Source organism: Myotis lucifugus, unplaced genomic scaffold (genome assembly GCF_000147115.1).
Source record: "Myotis lucifugus unplaced genomic scaffold, Myoluc2.0 scaffold_172, whole genome shotgun sequence".
Lineage (NCBI taxonomy): Eukaryota > Metazoa > Chordata > Mammalia > Chiroptera > Vespertilionidae > Myotis > Myotis lucifugus.
In genome coordinates this window covers 2,660,607-2,681,912 of record NW_005871220.1, presented here as the reverse complement: position 1 = coordinate 2,681,912, position 21,306 = coordinate 2,660,607, and the positions used below count along the sequence as shown (strand labels likewise).

General features: G+C 46.5%; 1 protein-coding gene across 1 annotated transcript in view; it reads right to left on the bottom strand.

Annotated features, from left to right (window-relative positions):
* TENM2 (teneurin transmembrane protein 2) overlaps window positions 1-21,306 on the bottom strand; it is an 881,884-nt gene that overhangs the window by 145,614 nt on the left and 714,964 nt on the right. The window contains 2 exon segments of the mRNA XM_023760070.1: window positions 1,139-1,240; window positions 6,271-6,466. Coding sequence (XP_023615838.1) covers window positions 1,139-1,240; window positions 6,271-6,466 — 298 coding nt within the window.

The window sequence follows — 21,306 nt, the reverse complement described above, 5'->3', positions numbered from 1 at the left end:
GGGAATCAATATAATTGTAACCTGTGTTTAGAAAAAATATTTGTATTGATTTCAGAGAGGAAGGGAGAGGGAGAGATAGAAACATCGATGATGAGAGAGAATCATTGATCGGCTGCCTCCTGCACACCCCCTACTGGGGATCAAGCCTACAACCTGGGCAGGTGCCCTGACCAGGAATCAAACCATGATCTCTGGTTTATAGGTTGATGTTCAACCACTGAGCCACACCAGCCCGACTTAACCAGTATTTTTTTAAAAAATAAAGTAGGGTAGGGGGGAAAAGGGGACTATGTAGTACTTTCAATAATACAGATGAAAACAAACAAAAGATAAACAAAAATTTAAAAAGTCAAATAAAAAAATGAAGTAGGTTAGAATAGAAGAGGAACAGAGTAAAGGCAAGTGTTGCTTTGTGAAAGTTTCCTTTCAATGTTTTGGTTGCATTTATCTAGCATATGCACACGTGGGTGCACCGTGTCTAAAAAGCGTGAGAAGCTCTGCTCTCTGCTACCCTTGTGTCTGATTGCGCCACTTGAAGGTCAAGCTCAAGGTCTCTTGCAAACAGGCATGCAGCCCCTAAACCCCCTGTTCCTATGAGAGTCATTTTCTTTCTTTTATTACCTTTCCCCCAAGAATCCCAGGGCCCCAGCAATCCTGTGCAAAGCAGCACAGATAAATTAATAATACAATTTAAAACCGATTCCACCAAGATAAATAGCACTTCCTAGATTAAGAGCATAGCTGGCCAGAATGAATGAAATTTACTAACCCTGAGATGCTTAATCTTCCATTACATAGAAGCTAATGATTATAAGAAAGGAGTGATGGTAATTCACTTCTGCTTTTACAGGAAATCCAAGCATCTCATTTTCAGCAAATCTTTCTCCTCAGCACACCTTGGTGCCAAGGATAACTGCCCTGCTCCTATAGGTATACTGGCCAATTGTCATAAATCAAGCCCTACTCTTTGCCAAAGGGCTAGGGCTTCTAGCACGCATGGGCTTACAAGACGTCCCAGTGGGATTTGGTGGGAGGCCACTTGGGTGCCCCTTCTCTCCTCCTCTCCCCTCCCCTCCCCTCTCCTCCGAGAAGCTTGCGTTCTGTTTTCCAACCATGGCAGGGAAGTAGGGGTAAGTACCTTTGGCACAGTCCGCTCCTAGGAATCCTGGGAAGCAGTGACACAGCCCGGACACGCATTCACCGTTCCCGTGGCAGTTACGTGGACAGTCCTGCACTGAATCTGAAAGAGAGAGCAGTTTAGCAGTTACCTTTTCCTCCATTTGCTGGTGAAGCAACTTAATAAGCATCCACCTACCGTTTTAAAGACCAGTGACAGCGACCTCAGGGGACCAGTAGGGAGGAGCATCAGTGAGTGAAGGAAGAGAATAGGGGTTGGTGGGGACTAGGGCAACTTGGACAGCCCATGGACGTAACCACCGCTGTCCACCTGATGGACCCAGGCAGGACTGTGGGGCGAATTTTGCTGCTGCTTTGGCTTTTTCAGAAGAAACGACTTATCTGAATATAAAACTTGAAATTCCCCATGTTTGAATATTAAGTTTTAAACACTCGGAGCCCTTCCTCCCCCAGCCTGTCATCCAGCCAATCTGAGAGCTGGACTGCCAGTGGGCATCACCTCAGGTACAGAGGGTGATTGTCCACATGACAGCAGCTGTTCCACACCCCAGGTTTGTAGAGTAAAAATATCCCCTGCTGTAAGGGATTTTCACAAGGAAAAACCTACCTATGTGAGATTGATCAATTCAGGCATGATTTTGGGGTTCATTAAGTAGTGAGTTTTGGGTTATACAATAGTCCTTTTATGCCTAGCTTCTGTGGATCTTATTTTTCATGAAAATCAATTAGTTCCTGTTTGTTCTGACCTACATGGCCGTCCGATTTCATGGTTTATCTTTCTATCTGTATTCTCAAGTAATACCTTCAAAGGGGTCATTTGGAACATTTTCACGTTGAGCTGGAGCTGTACAGAAATATACATCTTTTTTAAAGATTATTATTACCTCATTTGACTTTAAATTAAAATAAATAGACGTCCAGGTTCCAAATTACTAAGATGACGAAACAAAACACACAGGCCACTGTGCCCCAACGTTGACATGACGCAGCCCCTGGGGACATGGATCTGGTGAAAGACCCTCAAGTCTAATTGTTCCTGTTGTTGCCTGGAAGGCAAAGGAGGTTTCTCCTTTAAATGGAAGTTCCCATTTATTCCCACTCTGCCCTGGAAAACCAAACCATGCGGTAGGGCTTTCTACAGCGTCTCCCTTCTCAGCTGTTGTAGTCCCCTTGGCTCTGCTGGATTTTATTCTGGGTCTGATGGGAACCGACAAGAAGTTTTCAATGTCGGAGGGCACCATCCAGCTTGTATTTTAAGAAGTCACTCTGCAGCGAGGCAGGGATTGGTTCTCACAGCGTATCTGGGCCTCGGATGCTTTGGTGGAAATTGACATCGCTGAAGCCAAAGGACCCTTTTCTGAAACCAAACAACTTCAGAGGTAAAGGAGTAAAAGGCCAGGGAGCTCATGGCCACCACAGGCCCGTGCCAAAGGCCTGAGGTCTTGCACAGGCTCTCGCTGGGCTGCAAGGCCTGCCTTGCCCTTTAACTGAGGCATGTACCCCTCAGTCCCAGTTTAGCAAACATTTAGCTCCTGAGCGTCTTCCTTCCCGCAGTCTGGGTTCTGAGTCTGCCCCAGTGTTTCCTAAATTCTTATAATTGCCTCTTTCCGTCCCTGTCTTTTCTCATTGAGCTCCCTGAGAAAGAGACCAGGTCGGAAGTGCTCACTCGGGTATCCTCCACGCTTGGTGCATAGTGGGTCCTTGGTAAACAGCAGTCAAAATGGGCGTGTGCATGCACACGCGTGTGTGTGTGTGTGTGTGTGCCACGCATGTGTGCACATAGGAGGGCAGAAGAATCCAAAAGAAGCAAAAACTTTAATAAAGAGTAGTTTTCATTTAATTTCCCAAGGTCATCTATCTCAAGCACTTCTCCAGCTTTTGAGCGAAAAACATTAAGGCTGAAATATAAAGGGAGCCCACCCTCTTCAGGCCCTTTTCTGCCCCCAAATTAAGTATGACTGCTGACATTATCAGCTTTCCTTTTTGTCCACTTGGTGTAGGTTTTCGGAGGAGACAATGGCAGGCAATGGGAGGAAGCCAGGGCAGTGGGATTTCACACGTGGCCACAGCCTCCCCTAAACCCGCACTGCGAGAGCGTATCTCTTTGCTCCTGAGATGACACTCTCTTCTGATAGCAGGCCACTTCTCTCCAAAATGCATCCCAAGACTTTCCCAAGTCAAAGGTATGTTTGGAGTGACCGCTGGTTGACACCGTCTAACATTTTTCCTTCTGTTCCTATCACCAGACTTTCAGCGCTCCTGGCTGCTCTCGATGGAGAACATTCTCATAATAGATACGTGTGGGAGACCCTCTGAACCAAATAAAACACTGTTCTTTGCCCCGTCTTGCGGGCCAATCACTATCATTGCTGTATTGAGGTGTCTGCCCAACTATTAGGCCGATTACCTTTGCCTTTCTCGCTCTTTGAGCTGCAGTCCAGACGGGAGAATGCCTCTGGGGAGAATTGCTATTCCCAGCTCTGATGGGCAGGCGGGTGCGGGTAATGGCGTGGGGGAAGGGCATCCCACTACGGAATTGCCTGGGTCTATGTGGATAAAGGAGGTGGGGGGCAGAAGCTGTTATTAGATAATCTGACCCCCAGAAAACCTTCTGTGCAGGGGAAAGGGATTTCTTTGGCTGGAATTCAAAGCAATCCAGTGGTTAAGAGCACAGGCTCTGGAGAGTTCGAATCCTGACTCCACCTCTTACCAATTGTGTGAGACCTCGGGCAAGCTGTTTAACTTCTCGGGGCCTTGGCAGTACCTCCCAATGGCGAGGCCATGGGCTGATGGAGACAGTCCCCACAAAGGGCCTAATCCAGGGGCTGGTACCCTGTGTGGTAGTTGTTTTTGTTATTAACCAAGTGCTTGTGGACTCCAACTAAGCCAGCTGCAGTGCGTGATTTGCGCTGTTATGCATGAGTTCAAACACAAGGTGACAAAAGGGATATCATTTCTCCTCCTGTTCCTAAGCTAAAGGTTGCTTTTTTCAATCTCAACATCTCAAACTAGTTCGACGTTGTTGCCGGCATCTTCTTTTTTAAGCTGGTTTTCATCCTTTTGCATTTCCCACCTTGGGTACCAAACCTGATGCTGAAATCTCCCGACTGTGGGCAACTTCTCCGGGGACTTTGGTCATACAGAGTTTGTGATGTTACTTTAGGGCAGGGGTTGGCATAGTTTTTCTGGAACGGGACAGATAGTAAATATTTGGGCTTTGTGAGCCAAACTGTCACTGTGGCAACTACTCTGTCATTTTAGCTGCCACAGACAATATATAAACAGATGAACATGGCTGTGCTCCAATAAAACTTTATTTGTAAAAACAGGCCATGGGCCAGGCTCAGCCTGTGGGCTCTGGTGTGCCAAACCCTGCTTTGGAGCATTTGGCTGGCCTGATGGGGCCAATCTTTCCTGAGCAGAGGGAATGAGGATGAATTTCAAGCCCATCTGATTTTGTGTCATTCTGATGAAGAATTTCAGATTGGCTAACATAGATCTTTCAAGAATCAGGGAGGCCCTCTGAGAAATCCTGAGGCCGGTAGAGCAGTTCTTCAAATGCAGTCAATAGAGAAACAGCTGTATAAGGCCCCACCATCAGCTCTCATATAGGGACTACCAGCTCCATCCTTGGTGTGTTCCATACATGATGTCACATCATCTGCCCTTTAGGGACTTGCTCACTACCTTCCCACAAATTAAACTGAGGCTCAGGAGGTAAGTGACTTTTCTAGGGAGGATGTGGGAAAGACAAGCTGGGATTTAATCCTGGATCGACCAGATCTTTCCTCATGAAACCACCTTATCCAGGCATCTCCAGTGACCCTTGAGATCCATAACCAGATGCTGTTGGGACAACAAGGTGCTGCAGAAAGGCAAAGGGCAAAGCCCAGAAGCCCATGCTGTTTCTACCATTTTCACATCCTGGGACCTTGAGGGACTCAGTAGTCTGAACCTCAGTTTATTCCTCTGTGGAATGGGTCTATAACCTGCTCCGATTCAGCAAGTTCCTACCCAGGACCACTTATTATCATTAGTAAGAAGATTAAAACTTAATGACAAAATAAATTTCATGAAAATATCTGTAGCTTATTTGATTGTTAAAATTCTTATGGTTTGCTCTAGAAAACTTCACGAAATCTTCTCAAACTCAGGGCTCTTGTAGGGTTTGTATGCACATATAAGAAGAAAATTTGGATAAAATCTTAGCTTTTCCTTTGATAGCTAATCAAAAGCAGGGCTAAAACAAGCCCCAAATGACAAGTACTTAATTAAAGCATTTTGATATTTACCTACTTGGGAACAAAGTTATGATTTTTTTTCTTATATCTGTCTTTTTCCTGATTTATTTTTGAGTTTTTTTAAGCTTTGTGTTTTGAGCTTTCTTTGATTTCTTTTTAATCCTCACCTGAGGATAATTTTTTTTTTACTTTAGAGAGAGGGAGTGGAGGGAGGGAGACAGAGAGGAGAGGAGGGAGGGAGGGGGAGAGAGAGAGATGCATTGATGTGAGACAGAAACATTGATCGGTTCCCCCCTCTCCCCCACATGCTCCCTGATTGGGCATGGAACCCACAACCCTGGGTACGTGCCCTGACCAGGAGTTGAACCTGTATTCTTCTGGTGCACAGATGGCACTCCAACCGACCAAGCTACCCAGCCAGGGCAAATTTTCCTCGATTTTTAAGAGAAAGTGAGCAGATGTGGTCAATATTTATGATCTCTATCACATGTTTGAGATTTATATGTTTATCTTATTTAATCCTCACAACAGCCCTGTGAGGCGGCCCTAGAGGTTCCGTTCCACATGAGGAAACTGAGGCTTCCAGCAGTCCAGTGACCTGCCTGTGTTGTGTGGCCAGGACCTGGGCCAGGTGGTCTGACCCAAGGCCTTCACCACACTGAATCCTTGGGACTCATGGTGAATCTCGCAGGATTTAGGCGAGATTCCTATTTTATTCCTATTTTAGTCAGGGCTCATTTGAGGTGGGTGATATTCTGAGGCTTATATCAAGGATTCTGCTTTGGTCCTCCACTCAGTAGGAACCGCCTTGGGAGATGTGTCCTCTATAGAGAAGCCCAGAACTTGCCCTCCTCTCCTCCGTGGCACGTCACCTCAGAGAGGCCTGACCTACCTAAGACGACAGTGTTGAAGGAAACCATCTCTTTGTCTTTGCCATCATTGTAGAAGGCCAGGTGCCACAGGCCCACGTCCAGGTACTGCACAAACACGGCCTCGTTTTGAACCAGGGTCTGTATGCTCCGGCGTTCCCTGGGCGACTCGACCACGCTCCACTTCTCCTTCCCGTCCAGGCGCTCCATGAAGTCATACTAGGAGAAGAAGAGAGTGATACGTGAGACACTCGGTGCAGACCCAATCCTGTGACCCCCATCCTCCCCACCCCATGAGTTACCGGAGACATACTTTCCAGTACATTTTACTATGAGCTCCTCCAGTAAAACGAGAGTCACAAATGTTGCAGTAACAGTTGCCGTTTACTATGCTTATAATTACTGCTAATAGTTGTATTACTAACGGTCACAATCTCTTTTCTACAGTTTTAAAATCCCAAAAGCTTTAAAACCCAAAGTTTTGATTTCTTCTTCATTTTTGTCATCTTCTTTCTCCACCCCCTCCCTGTTCTCCAGCTCTTTCTCCATCTGCAAACCTGGGAAAATCATAGTACTGACATTATAGGGTTGTTGTGAGGAATAAAATAATAAATATGTTTTTATTGATTTCAGAGAGAGGAAGGAAAGGGAGAGAGAGATCAGAGCATCAATGATGAGAGAGAATCATTGATTGGCTGCCTCCTGCATGCTCCCTACTAGGGATTGAGCCTGCAACCTGGGCATGTTCCCTGACCAGGAATCAAACCATTACCTCCTGGCTCATAGGTCAATGCTCAACCACTGAACAACACAGGCTGGGCGGAAAAAGATAATAATTAGAACAGTGCCTGGCACAGAGGAAACACAAAATACATGTTAGAATCTCTCATCATCATCCAATTCAATTCTTGCAAAAATCCTATAAGGTAGATGCTATTTCTATCTTCTTTTACAGCCAAGATAACTGAGGTTCAGAGAAGCCATGCAACTTGTTAGAAGTCACACAGCAACTGAGTGGCCAAGCAAAAATTTGGACCTAGAACTGTTTAGCTGCAATGACAATGCCCTCACAGTGCCTGGCCTCGGAAAACCCAGCAATTAAATAGTAAGCTCTGTTTTAATGGAAACTAGGTTCAGAACTGGAAGTCATCAGTGACAGAGGGAGTGGTCAGCAAAGGCTATCAGGATGGGGGGATGGGGACAGCAAGTGTGACTCACGAGAGGCCTGTCATAGAGAACAGTGATGGGCAAGTGGGAGCCACTGAAGGCCCTTGAGCAGTGACTGAAGCAATAAAAGGAATGTTTTGAAGCATTTGCATGTAGAGTCAGGATATGAGATGTTCTAGAGGGAGAATGAAATGAATCAGGGAGACCAGTTGGGAAGGAATAACAGAAACTGGTGACATGGGTCTTGAATAGGATAGTGCTTGGGAAGAGGGGACAACTTTGAAGGCACATTTCTAAGGCAGAGAGGACAGTGTTTGAGTGTGGGCTGGGCAGAGAGGATGACGGAAACGGTGAAGAGGACACCAGTGTTTCTTTTTTGTTGACAAGAAAATCGGTAAGACCGGGGTAAAAATGGGCTCATCTTGTGAACTCTTTCAAAATCACTGCAATCAAAGTCATTTAAATACACGGTGACTCTCAGAAGACAAACTGTAGATCTTTAGTAGATAAAAACCACCATGGTGAGATTAAGCTCCGTCTCACCACTTTCCCTCCATAAAAGGTTTTTTGTAGGTTACAGACATCAACTGGAACCCCTTCTACAAACTTCATAGAACAAAACTCCAGGCATCTACTAATGTGACTTCCCTGTTATCAGAATTGCTGGCTTTTCCCATCTTGAAATGTGATCACTGAAAAGAAAAGAGTCTATAATCCTAAGTACAAAGGTTTTGCCATCAGGCAAACCAGGGTTTTGAATTCCGACTCTGCCATCTGCTGCCCTTTGAAGTTGGGCAAACCTACTTTTACCTTCTTCCTGGTCTGCTTGCGAGGGAACACTAACACCCACCTTTCTGGGTTGCTATAAGGATGGCATGAGGTAATGCTTAGGGCAGTGCCTGGACAATAATAACCATTTAAGTACTTTGTGATTGTGAGTCACTTACTTGCAAATCATAATAATAGAAGAGAAGCTCACGATCTTTGTTTTTGACACCTGAGGGTTGGATAGTCATTGCTTGGGGAGTGGAAATTTCCCCCGTTTCGCAGGAAACGAGTGTTTGTATTTAGATTTCCTCAAACCCATATCCCCTTGGTCATGGCTGTCTTTAAGGGACAAAATAAATGATGTGAAGTGATATGACAAAGCGATGCTGCTTTTGGAGGCCTTTGTAACCAAAACATTTGTTCCTTAGCAACCTCGTCAACGTCCAGCTACCAGGACCCATGCCCACAAATTGCTGTCAGCCAGAGGAATGAGCAGAACTGCCTCGGCACCGAGGTGAGAAGAAAATACTTCATCTGGGGGCCAGGATATCACCCCCGTGAGGAAACGCTGGGGGAAGGTGATTTCGTGTGTGGGCCATTGCTCATTATTAATTTGGGCATCCGTCATCTCTTTTGGGACTGGCTGACCGGCGAAGGGGCACAGAAATGGCTTAGGGCTCACGGCAGTGCTCGCTGTCCCACCAATCCAATTACCCCAGGAAGAGGCATTTGTCAGAGGAGAGAGAAGACATTTATTCTGGCTGGTCCCTCAGCCTCCTGCCACAGAAGCATGGAGGGCAGTTTTCATTTAAGGAAGGATCCACGAGCCGGTGGCTCCCGCACAGAGCATGGGCTGTGAAGATAGGGTGGCCGCTGCGTCCCCAGCCCTTTATTGTGCTTCATTTTTTTCAAAGCACTTCTCACCCTCTAAACTGATATGATTTGTTGTTATGTCTACTGTCAGTCTACTCAGAAGAATGCAAACTCCAGGAGGGCAGGGATTGGGTCTGAGTAGTTAAGAGTGGGGACTTCGGAGCTAGGCTGCCTGGGTTAGAATCCGAGCTCTGCCAGTGACTTCTGTGACACTTGCCCAAGCCCTTTAAATTCTCTGTGCCTCAGTCTTCTTACCTTTAATATGGGGCTAATAATAGTGTCTACATCAAACCACAGCTAAGCATGCCTTAAAAGTTTCGCTATCATGATTATAATTCACTGCTGTATCTAATGGATCTCCAGTGGAGTCTAATGAATAAATATTTGTTAAATATCAAACAAATAAAACACTGAATTTGTCAACAAGTTCCACTGAAAAGAAACTAAGTTGGAATGTATTCAATAATAAAGATGTGTTCTTTAATTTTCTAGTTTCTCATGGGTTTTCTTGAATGGGAGAGAAAAGGGTAGTGTTATAGTCAGCAACCCGGGACCACGCACCACCCAGTGCAGAACATGCCTATGGTGGGACACCGTGGCCCAAGGTGTTTGTGTATTCATATATATCATCACAATTTGAGAGGTGACTTCATAAGGCTGTTACAACCTCACTTTTCCAGTTCCCAATAGGATGATGGACATTGCGGGCTTTCTTCCTTTGGGCTCTCTTGGCTTGTTTCCTTGTCTTCCTTCCCTTCCTCCTTTGACTCTGTTCCTTAGTGACCACTGTGGCAGTGATTGCCGGTCATTGTCCATATCCGGTCTGGCTCCTTTCCAGCCTCCTTGCCACCAGATGGAAGGATGTGATGGTGCTCCAGTTAATGGGACGTGAGCTGTGGGATGTATTCAGTTCAACATCCCATGCAGTTCCCTATAGACACTCTTAAAGCCCAAGATGTGGGCGCCACAAGACAGGAGTGTCCTGGACCCTAGAATCAACACTTGGAGGAGAGCCCAAAATTGTAACACAAGTGAGCAAGGACCACTTATTAAATGAAGCCACTGGGATGTTGAGGCTTATTTGTTATTTCAGCAGAGCCTTCCCGGATATTGACCTCATGCTTCTCTTCCTTCCCAACTCACTCCCCGAGATGGTAGTCAGTCCCAGCATCGAATCCATGGTAAGAGAACCCCCAGGAAGGAATGGCAGCATCCTCTGTTGGAAAAGTTCCAACCTATTATGGGTGGGGAGTCTAGTTCACCCAGTTCGCCCAGGAGTGTCCCAGTTTACACCTCCTGTTCCTTCTTTCCCTCTAGAACAGCGGTTCTCAACCTGTGGGTCGCGACCCCTTTGGCGGTCGAATGACCCTTTCACAGGGGTCGCCTAAGACCATCCTGCATATCAGATATTTACATTACGATTCATAACAGTAGCAACATTACAGTTATGAAGTAGCAACGAAAATAATTTTATGGTTGGGTCATAACATGAGGAACCGTATTTAAAGGGCCAGAAGGTTGAGAACCACTGCTCTAGAAAGTGTGCTGGTTTGGAATCTATGGTTACTCTATTCGTAGGTTAACACGTACCAACCAGCATCACGTAGCATCAGTCACAGCTGCTGTAACCTGAGGAAGGGCTGGAGGCTAGAAACACAAGGAGGATCAGCCTAGCCAAACACAGAGAGGACCTTCCAGGGCGGGGGAGCAGGAACGCAGTGAGAAGCTGGTTAGTGCCGAGGCCATCTGGTCTGGGGGAGCCTCAGCTCGCCCCGATGCCTAGACGGCGGCCTGGCCAGCTTGCTTGGCGGCCTGGCAGACACTCAAAGGAGGCCATTTTCCAAGAGCTCAGGCCCTGGCCAGAGTTCCTTCTCTATGTCCCTGCACTAGGGATTGATTGCTCGGGCTTAGTACCAGGGACATCTGTCACCTCTGCTTCAGAGACCCATCAGGCTCAGTCCTGGATATGGGATGCTCAGGGGACCGGGCTGTGCTTGGTTGACTAAGAAGGTTGCTCCACAGCACATTCTGCCTCCTAGATGCGCAGAAGCCCTGGACAAGGATTAGGGGCCCGTGATCAAATCCCAGTAAGGGGGGTATGTGCGCACGGGCTGGCTGCAGGAGGAGGTCTGTCTCCCAAGGCAGCTTGTCTCTCTCGACTTGGCACTAAAGCGCAGCACCCCAAATAAACACCCCTTCCCCCCAAAGTTCTCTCATTTTCCTTGGCCTTCGTTGGCATGCAATTCAAGGGCTGTGCCTTTGAGTCATCAGTCATACCCCAAAGTGACATGAAAATGCAACTTTTACGAGCGCTTGAGAGGCAGAGAAACAAACCACAGCAAATATTTGATCCAATTATAACCCTCCCCGCTCTCCTTCTGGGCAGAGATCGAGGAGGAATGGTAATTAAGGTAACTGAGTGGCTTCCAGAGGAGCTGGAAGAGAGCAGAGGAGGTTGGACGGCAGAGTGGGCCTGTCACTGTCTCAGAAGCGAAGGCACCCACAGGCAGGGCGCGTGCAGCAGAGATGCTTCTGGAAGCCACTCGGATACACACCTGCCAAGGAGGGCAAGGTTAAGGACAGACTCATGCCCTTCAGGAAGATGTTATTCCTGTGCCCAGTACCCCAGGAGAGGGGAAAAATAGCTCGACTGCTATCTGGACCATCTGCTGGTGAGGGTCAACGTGGATGGGAGAAGAATGAATGCTGACATTTCCCACCGACGTTGGATGTGGATTCTACCTCAGATGGCAGGGCACGCTCGGCTGTGGGTAGGTTTGCAGGGAAGCAGCGTGTGTGAGTGAGGGCTACTTGAAGCCGCATTGCCATGGGGTTTCTGTTTGCATTCAGTGCCGACCGGCAGTGGTGGGTCACTTGTGAGGGCCCGCGAACTTCCTTCTGCCTCCAGCCAGGCCCGTGGCAAAGTGCACCTGGCTTATTCCTCATTAAAGCTCAGCATGATTTCCGTCTCTCCTTCAAAGAGGCTGAGTGCTAAGGGAAGCATGGAAGGATGACAGGGCAGAGACGTGCCCAGTGGGGGCTGGCTTCCCTTAGCGTGGCCCCACCTGCCTTTTTCAGGATTTGACGCTCAGTTCTACCTACGAGTCACTTCATGCGATGCCGACTGGCCCAGCTGCAGGCACTGCCAGGGCCACTCACTCCTCTACCAGCCATGAGGGCCCCTAGGCTGAGAGGACACAGTATCTGTGTTTGTAGATTGTGACAACTCATGTGTCAGGCTCCACAGACAAGCACCAAGTAGATGAAGACAGAGAGGATCCAAACACAGCACCTTAAAATAAGGAGCAAAGAGGAAGACAGCTACATGATGGGATTCTCCTTTAAAAAAAATTTAAAATTGATTTTAGAGAGAGGAAGGGAAATGGATGGAGAGATAGAAACACTGATGAGAGAGAAACATCAATCAGCTGCCTCCTGCCGGTCCGCTACTGGGGATTGAGCCTGCAACCTGGGCATGTGCCCTGCCCAGGAATCGAACTGTGACCTCTTGGTTCATGGGCCCACACTCAACCACTGAGCAACACCAGGCAGGCCACGAAGGAATTCTTGATTCTTTCATCACATGACCTCTTGCAGCAGTAGAAAAAGTAATCATCAAAAGTAAGAAAACATTATTATTTTTTTCTGGGCACCTGCTATGTGTCAGGTATAATGGCAAATGCTGACATGTTATCTCACTTTATCCTCCAAGAAATGCTATTCTCATCCCCATTTCTCTGGAGAACAGTGGTTGTAGAGATGTTAAGTAGCACAGCCAGTGCCAATGGTGGCCAAGCGAGGACTTGAACTTGGACTCACTCAAGTTTTCCAAGAACCCGGCTGTAGCTGCCAGCATCTCTGGCGGCTGGCCTGGTGTGGAGGTGTCCTCAGATGCCTCTGAGCAGAGATGGGGGAGGAAGGCAGAGCTCAGAAGTGTGAGGGTCAGACTTTAGTAGAAGCGGATGGGGCACCCGAGGACTGGGAGACACCCCAGTGAAGTAGGAAAAAAAGCATGCCAGGAAAGGTCTGGATGGCTTTGCTGGGTGTTGGCTGTTCCTTTTGCCAACCTCCTAACTCCTCCTGGTATTCCAGCCACACTGCTCGTACCTCTCTTCCAGGAACATGCAAAGCACATTGGCCTCAGGGCCTTTGCACAAGCGAATGCCTCTTGCCTGGCCTGCTCTTCCTCCCCATCTTCATACAGCGGCCTGCTTCTTGCCAGTCCTGACCTGCCTAAACATCATGACCTCAGGAAGGACATCCCTGGCTACCCGTTCTAAACACCTCTGTCACTTCTCCTTTTCCCATTCTCAGTCAAATCTCATCCCTCTCCAAAAAAAGTTGTTTATCTCCTAAGTTACAGTCCACATCCCTCTTCTTGGATGAATGAAAAACATTTAGGCCCAAAGGAAATAATACCCAAAGAGAAGTCTATACCATTACAGCGGAGTTTTGGTAATACAACTACCGAGAGGACATGACCTCTTTAGGAAATGCTTTTAGGAGATTTCAGTAAATACTGTGCAGTTTTCCTGTATTTTTGTTTACTAGTTGCTCAGATGACACAATGAGGTAACATTTAATAAGCCCAGGGCACTGTTCTAAGTGATTCACCTGTGCTCCCTTCTATAATGCTTACAATAGCCCCACTGAATATGCATCATCATCCCCACTTTGCATATGAGGAAGCTGAGACAGGACAGGGTTGAATCCAAGTTCAAGGTCTCGCTTGGCCACCAACTGTGGTCTATGGCACTGGCTATGCTACTTAACGACTCTAGCAGCCATTGTTCTCTCCAGAGAAATGGGGATTAGAATAGCGTTTCTGGGAGGATGAAGTGAGATAACATATGTCAGGAGTTGGTCAGTGGTGGCACTGGGTAACACCTCCCTCAGGAAGCCGTCCTAAGATCCCACACAAGTTAGGCCCGGTGACCTATTTTTATGCTCTTAAACCTCCTGTACCCAACTCTTTAGTAACAGAAATAGCTAACAAGTGATGCGTTAATTGTGCCCCAACAGGAACAACCTCTGTAGATGATACATGCATTGGCTCCAAGAAATGTACAACAGCACCGAGCTAGCATGCTGTCCACCTTCTCCCATCCCACAAGAGCTGTGTTGGGGCTAGGCATGGCTGGATGCATTGTGCCTGGTGCCCTAGCAGACGTCCCCCAATCCCTGCCACCTCCCACATTTATAAAAGGATGGAGAGGAGACAGGATCTTCTTTGTGATCTAGATTAGAGTCTTCAGGAGAACCAGCTGAAAGTCAGTCTTCCTATCACCACTGGTTTCAGCCCGAGGCCTTGCCTTCTCCCCGCAGAGACCGCGAGTTGCTAGGTTACCTGTGAGTGAGCTGTAAGGGCTGTGAACCAGTCAGATTGATTGATCTCCATAGGGTGCTTTCTATTTGCTGGGCATTATCTCATTTATTCTCACAACAACCTGATGGGCTGTGGTCCTTATTTTACGGATGGCAAAACTGAATGCGGAGACTCATCACAGACATACAACGTAGCACAGATAAGATTCAAATTCAGCCCAGGCTTATTCGAGAGCTAGCTCTTATCTCCCTCCCAATACTGCATCTCACGGCCCAACGAAGCTGCTGCCATCCTCACTCCACTCACCAGGTCCGCATCTCCTCAAAGGCAGAGCTGATGGCTTTCGTCTCTGCACCCTTCTTCAGTGAATATTTGTTGCGTGCATGCATGGACTGATTTTATATTTCATCTTCTCACAAGGCCATGCCCCCATCATGCTACCTTTTGATCCAAGCCAGGAGAAGAGTGGAAGGTATTGCTCTGAAGACCAAGTGAGAAACAGTGTAGGGATCCTGGTGAACATCTCAAGGCTGTTCCAAGATGTACCGAAGCTCTACTACGAGGCCAGAAGAATGGAGGTCTTACCTCTCAGTGCCTCGCCGATGTGATTTCTTATTTACTGCATGTTCTCATCTTTGTCTTTAGCTAATGGCTTATCCAAAAGGTCATGTTTGGCTCCTTGCCCTCCCAAGGTCAACAGGAGGGTCTTATTGTGGGCTGGTTGTGAACATGAATCAAATGTATCCCCGAGGAGAGGGAGCAAATGGGGAATGTGTCCAGTCAATGAATGATTTCCCGAGGACTACAGAGGGACAGATCCCAGGCTCCGGTCGGTTTCTCCCAAAGCCTGGCCTGACCTTTCATCAGACAACAGTGTGACCTTGGGCAAGTTATGTCAGCTCCCTGAGTCTCTGCTCTCTCATCCTCAGGATGAGGATAAGAGAATTACCCACCTCTGAGGGTCACGGTGAGTCTGGCCCAGCTCATGGTAAGCATGCTCACTGTGAGCTATTCTTATGGGTATTATTATTATTGATATAAAAGCTTGACATATTGTAACTCCTTTGAGCTAGCAATTTCATTCTTAAGAATTCATCATAAGGAAATTATTTAAAAATACACAAAAGTATACCTGCAAGGATGTTTACTCTAGAATGATTACAGTGTTGATAAGAGTTGGTTAAAAAAATTTAAATCTACACAATGAATTATTTTTGAGGCATTTAAAATGAGTTCCTGGAAGAATACTCAGATTTGAAAAGATGTTCCCTCCCTATTATTAAGCAGGATAAAAACAGTACCCATGCTATGATCCTGTATTTATAAAAATGATTGCAATATGTGAACAGAAAACTGGAAAATATACTAAATATGTGAATGCTTTCTATTTTTCCTAACATCACCATATATTGCTTTTATGAGAAAAACACAAATAAAAGTTACCTTAAAAAAACACAATTGAAATTTGTTTTGTTTTGTTTTGTTTGGGGGCTTGTGGGGCTTGCATTATGGATGCTTTGAAAAACATGCAAATAATAGCTTATATCATTTCTGTATGCCAGCACGGTTCTGAGTGCTTTATACAGATGACTTCATTTACATCTTATTGCAATGCTGTGAATGTATAATTGTATTATCCCCATTTTACAGCTGAGGTAACTGAGGCCCAGAGAGGCTGCCTCACTTGTCCAAGTCACACAGCTTGGAGGTACTGGAAGTTGAAATTCGAGGCCAGACAGTCTGGACTGGCCCACACTCTTATGTCTAAGCTTGTTTGTATCTGAAGAGCAGCACAGGCATTCCACAGAATGTTTATTTAAACTTTATCTCATTTTGTATATTTATATATCTTAAAAATATATTTAAATCTCCACACTGACTTGGTATGTACAATAAGATCTAGTTATCTGAGGATATTTGGAATTAGTAAAAAGGACACTTAAAATGAATGTGTTTTTTTTAACCAATGAGAAAATGATTGATGAGGACTTTATCTCGAAAAATAGAACTAATTATGAAACTTTAAAAAAATCTCATATTTAGGAAAATTCAGGCTATATCTGCAACTACACTCCAATTGTCAGAGCAAACACCGAGTTTTCATACACTCACAGAAATGTGACACCCAACATTTCATTGTCTCTCAGCTTCATCGATTGCAAAACACATCCTGTTTTCAGAGATGTCAGAAGACCAGCCTCACGCGCACTCACACGCATCTCAGAATCGATGAACCACTCGAGAACAATACAGCATCCCTCCAGCTTGCCTGGCCCAACACACTCAGAAGTCCGTCTGTAAGCATATTGGATGCTTTCCTCAAACTTTCCACGGCTGCTCTTTACCTGATCACAATCTCCCCCTTGGAGGTGCCTCCTGTCACCTCGGTTCCTTCCCTCCGTTGCAGTATTTAACGGTGCTTCCTCGGCCAGACCCACATTCACCCAGGCTCCCCCTGGCCCCTTAAGGCAGACCCCAGACCTCCAGCATCCCTTACACGGGACTGCAATTCCCGTTTGGGGCCCGAGTGGCCATTGTACTTCATCAGTGACCATGTCTAGGCTGCACTGAGGACGCTCCTGGGAACACCGCCCACAGAGAGGAGACAAAAGACGCGCCTGACTGCCATGTCCACTACACACCAGCTCTGTGACCCTAAACTGTCTCAGTTCTTTCCTGTGTCAAGTGGGGCTGCCTCCCTCCCAGGGCTGTTGTGAGGATCAGCTAAGGTTACTCGTGTGACAACAGTCCTCGGCACGTCCGAGCCCTCCAGCGATGCTGCCTGTGATCACCATGGCTAGTGCCACCTGGGGCGAGACCTCTGCCTGGAGAGCATCTCCTATGAGTGACCAGATGATGAATGAGCATTTGTGACTTACAATAACTTTTGCTTCCCTAGGGAACAGCCTTCCTGAGAGGGGCTTCCGTGAACATTTCACAGCCAGTACTTGCTGTGAAGATCCTGGAGTAACCCTTTTCCTAACATTTTCCAATGTGGGTTTGAACTCCATTAACTCTGATGCGTATTAGGAAGTTTCAAGCACTGGTCTCTGAACGCTCGCGGATGTGTATCTGCTCAGAGTTGTATAAGCACCTGCTCTGGTGAATCCTGTTCAACCAAGCGCCAGGAAGGCAGGGGTACAAGGTCTTGCCAGGAGGTTAAGCCAGTCATGCAATTTCCAGTGAACATGTGACATGTCCCATTATGACAATTTTTAAAAATAAAGGGTTTCAAAGCTGATTTTAGAAAAGTTTGGGGGTGTAACTTCTCTACTTGTGTATCTAAGGCCAAGAAAGTAGTTGTTAGATATTTGAAGTGATTTAATCTTCAAACAATCATTTCCTACCCCGCCTCTTTCAAGAGTGTGGATCAACTTAATTGAAGAGTAGCCAGAGTCTTTTACAAAAGACAATTAAGGAAAACACTGTGCTGTTTGCAACTACTTGCAGACATTCATTGTGATTTTTCTCAAAACTGTGCAAACAAAACGAAGCGCATAAATGAAATGAATACAGAGATCACGTCATCCTCTATAGTCTCTCAGCGCTTGTTTTGCTCAAAACAGACACAAGCTTGTCACAGATTTGCTTTTCTTAAAGAGACAGCGATTACTAAAATGAAGAAAAGTGCAAAGACTATGGTAGAAAATACCCATATTTCAACTACTCAAATGAATAAACCTTAACATTTTGTCACATCTATTTTCAGTCTTTGTGAGTGCAGTTGTGGGAAATGGGAAGGGAGCGCGCCTTACCTTTAATGCTTTATTACAAATAAAACAAGTACTTTTCAAACCTAATTCTCAGTCCTGTTCTCCTCACCTGTTCCTAGAGGTGACCACCGTAGGAGTTTAGTCTCTCTCTCTCTCTCCTCTCTCTCTCTCTCTCTCCTCCCCCCATATATAATGAACATACATTTACAGAGATTAACATTATAGTAACAAATATGGGTTTAGACCAGCCGTGAGCAAACTACGGCCCGCGGGCCGGATCCGGCCCGTTTGAAATGAATAAAACTAAAAAAAAAAAAAAAAGACCGTACCCTTTTATGTAATGATATTTACTTTGAATTTATATTAGTTCACACAAACACTCCATCCATGCTTTTGTTCCAGCCCTCCGGTCCAGTTTAAGAACCCATTGTGGCCCTCGAGTCAAAAAGTTTGCCCACCCCTGGTTTAGACTATAAACTATACAGCTGTCACTTTATCCACTTATATATGGGGTTCTATATAAGATTTCATTAGAAGTTAAAGGTCTTTGCCCAGAAATTTTGCAAACTGCCGAACTACAGTACCTCTGAGACTCTGTTCAGTCTACATGGTGACTTATTTATGGGTTTTGTTTTTGTCTTTCTCCCCGAGCATGACCCTCTGGAAAAGCATTCACAGGGTGTACCCTGCACCTCTGTCAAGACCAGTTCTCTCGAAAGACTCGAGCCTCCCCTGAGATTCCTCCTTAGCTCTCGTGGTGGCTGCCCTGGAGGGTGGAGGGTACCCACCTACTGGAGTGGCAGCTTCGCTTCCTGGGCTGATGCCACGAGGTAATCAGACGGGGTCTTGAGAAAGAGCTTTCTGAAAGCATGTTCGGTCCAACACAGAAGAATCCAAGATTCTCTTGGTTTCACAAACTCTTTCTCCACACACAGCGCAAGGACTTTGGAAAGGGAGGTCTGCAGACATGCCTGTCAAACATGCCTCCTTCAAAGTGAAATGCAATTGCTCTGGGAGCTGCCAGGGCAGCCCGGGTGTTCCCTCCACAGCAGGCTCACAGCCCACAGTCCCCTGGAAGGATGAGGTCCAGGGACAGCCCATCTGCCTGGTGAACGGGCATGGGGAGGGTGCGAAGAGGGTGGTGCAGTGACAGAACCAGGACACGACAGAACCAGGACGCTCAGGAACTCGGGCAACTGTCCCAGGGACCCGGTTAGTGCCGCCTGTAATGAAACCGTGTGCAATTTACTTCTTTGGCAAGCAAGACAGGAACAAGGAAGAAGAGAATTTCTTGTCAAACTGGAGTTTTCAAGTTTTCAAACTGGAGAGGGATACCCCGAGGTGGCCAAAGCTGACACCACTCATCGCCATCTACAAATTCACTTTTAAAAAGGGCCATTGAGGGGAATTCATCAACCCCTGATGAGGACAAATGGGAATGTTTAATCTTTGTCCACACATGCCGGAGCTGCCATATTTGCATTTACTGGGTGTGATCATGGGGCAATTTGTGGTCTTTTAAATAGCTCCCTGCTGTCATTTTTTACTGTGTGGCTAGTTTTGCTTCCCAGTCCACAGACGCATCCCAGTGGAAAGCGCTCGGGTCAACAGCGGTCCCCTTCCGTGCTCCTGCCGTTCAGTCCCCAGTCCCACCCTCCAATCAACCCCCTGCAGCTGGAAGGCCTCTGGAAGTCACTGGGCTCCTGGCCCCATCCGTCGGAGAGATGAAATGGGCATTGGTAATATTTGCTAAACAGGACTGTGGAGAAGGCGAAGTCTCGGCAGGGCTCCCAAGCGGGAACGATGTCTTGTTGTCTGGGGCTAATCATGAACCTAATTTGCCGATTATTGACTTGTTCTCGCAGAGGATTGCACTTGGCTTGACACACCCGCCGCAATCAGGGAGGAACTGCCAGATGGCTTGCTCTCTGCCTTAACCACCGGATCCTGACTCGCAGCCGCGGCCTCGGAGGCTTACTGGGTGCCTCGCACTCTAGCTGGGTCAGGTTCTGATTCCTTTTGAAAGTCTGATGTTTCCTCTCTAGAACTGGGCTGAGCAAATCTGACACTGTTTGTAGGATTGCAAAGATCTGGCAAGATGTGCCAGGCTTCCTCACACACACCACTCCCATAAAGAATTCAAGCCGGTAGGTTCTGACTGGCTTAGGTCAACTCTATTTTTGGGGTGTGGGTCTTAACAAAAGCAATGCAGGCTATCAAAAGGCTGCATTTAAAAGACAACATAACATCTACCTTTCAATCTGACAAAGAGTCAACAATGATAATACCCAGTTTATGCACCAGATCAAGTAAATCAAATGGGTACTTCCTCACTGCTGGTGGCGGGGACTTTCAGAAGGGCAATCCGACCATTCATGTAAGATCCTTAAGGGTTGCTTTCGGGAAAAGAATGAAGGATGTTCACAAAGACTAGCCAGGAGGACGGGCATCCCAACGTTTTACTGTAAGTGATCAGGGCTTTTCATGGACATATCTGGTGTTCCTCCAACCAGGGGCATCACAGGATTCTACTTCCTGCCCCACTGAAGTTAGGATGACTTGCTTTGGTCCATAGGAGAGGGGCTTAAATGACATGTGTCACTCCCAAGCAGAATTCTTAGGGATAGGTGGACAATTCACCACCTTCTCCTTTTTTTTTCTTCCTGCTGAGAACTAGTCTTGTGTCTGGTAGTGGAGGTTCCATAGGCTTATGTCCTTGAATGAGGTTGACATTGAGCAAAGCTCAGTGCCACCCAAGACGGGCATGTGAAGTAGGGTTTCCTAACCTCAGCACGTTTGACTTTTGGGGGCAGATAATTCTTCGTTGTGAAGAGCTGTCCTATGTGTGTTTAGCAGCATCCCCAGTCTCTACCCACCCAGTCTCCACCCACCTACCTCTTCCCAGGGTGACAACCCACCGCAGTCCCAGACACCGCCAAATGTCGCCAGGGTGGGGTGAAGGTGCCCCTGGTTGGGAACCACTGTTCTGAATAGAAAAGAAATAACCTCTGTCGTTTTAAGCCACTCCAATTCTGAGGTATTTTTTCCCCCTGAAAGTATGTTTTATTATATCAAAAATTCTATCTAAATATTTGGCAAAAGGGGACTGCTTCAAATCATATTTTCAAATTCTTCCTTTTGTTTTTAATTTTTGTCTTGAATGAAAACAGTTTGTTCTTCAATAAGAAGCAATAAAACTAGAAAATTAATTT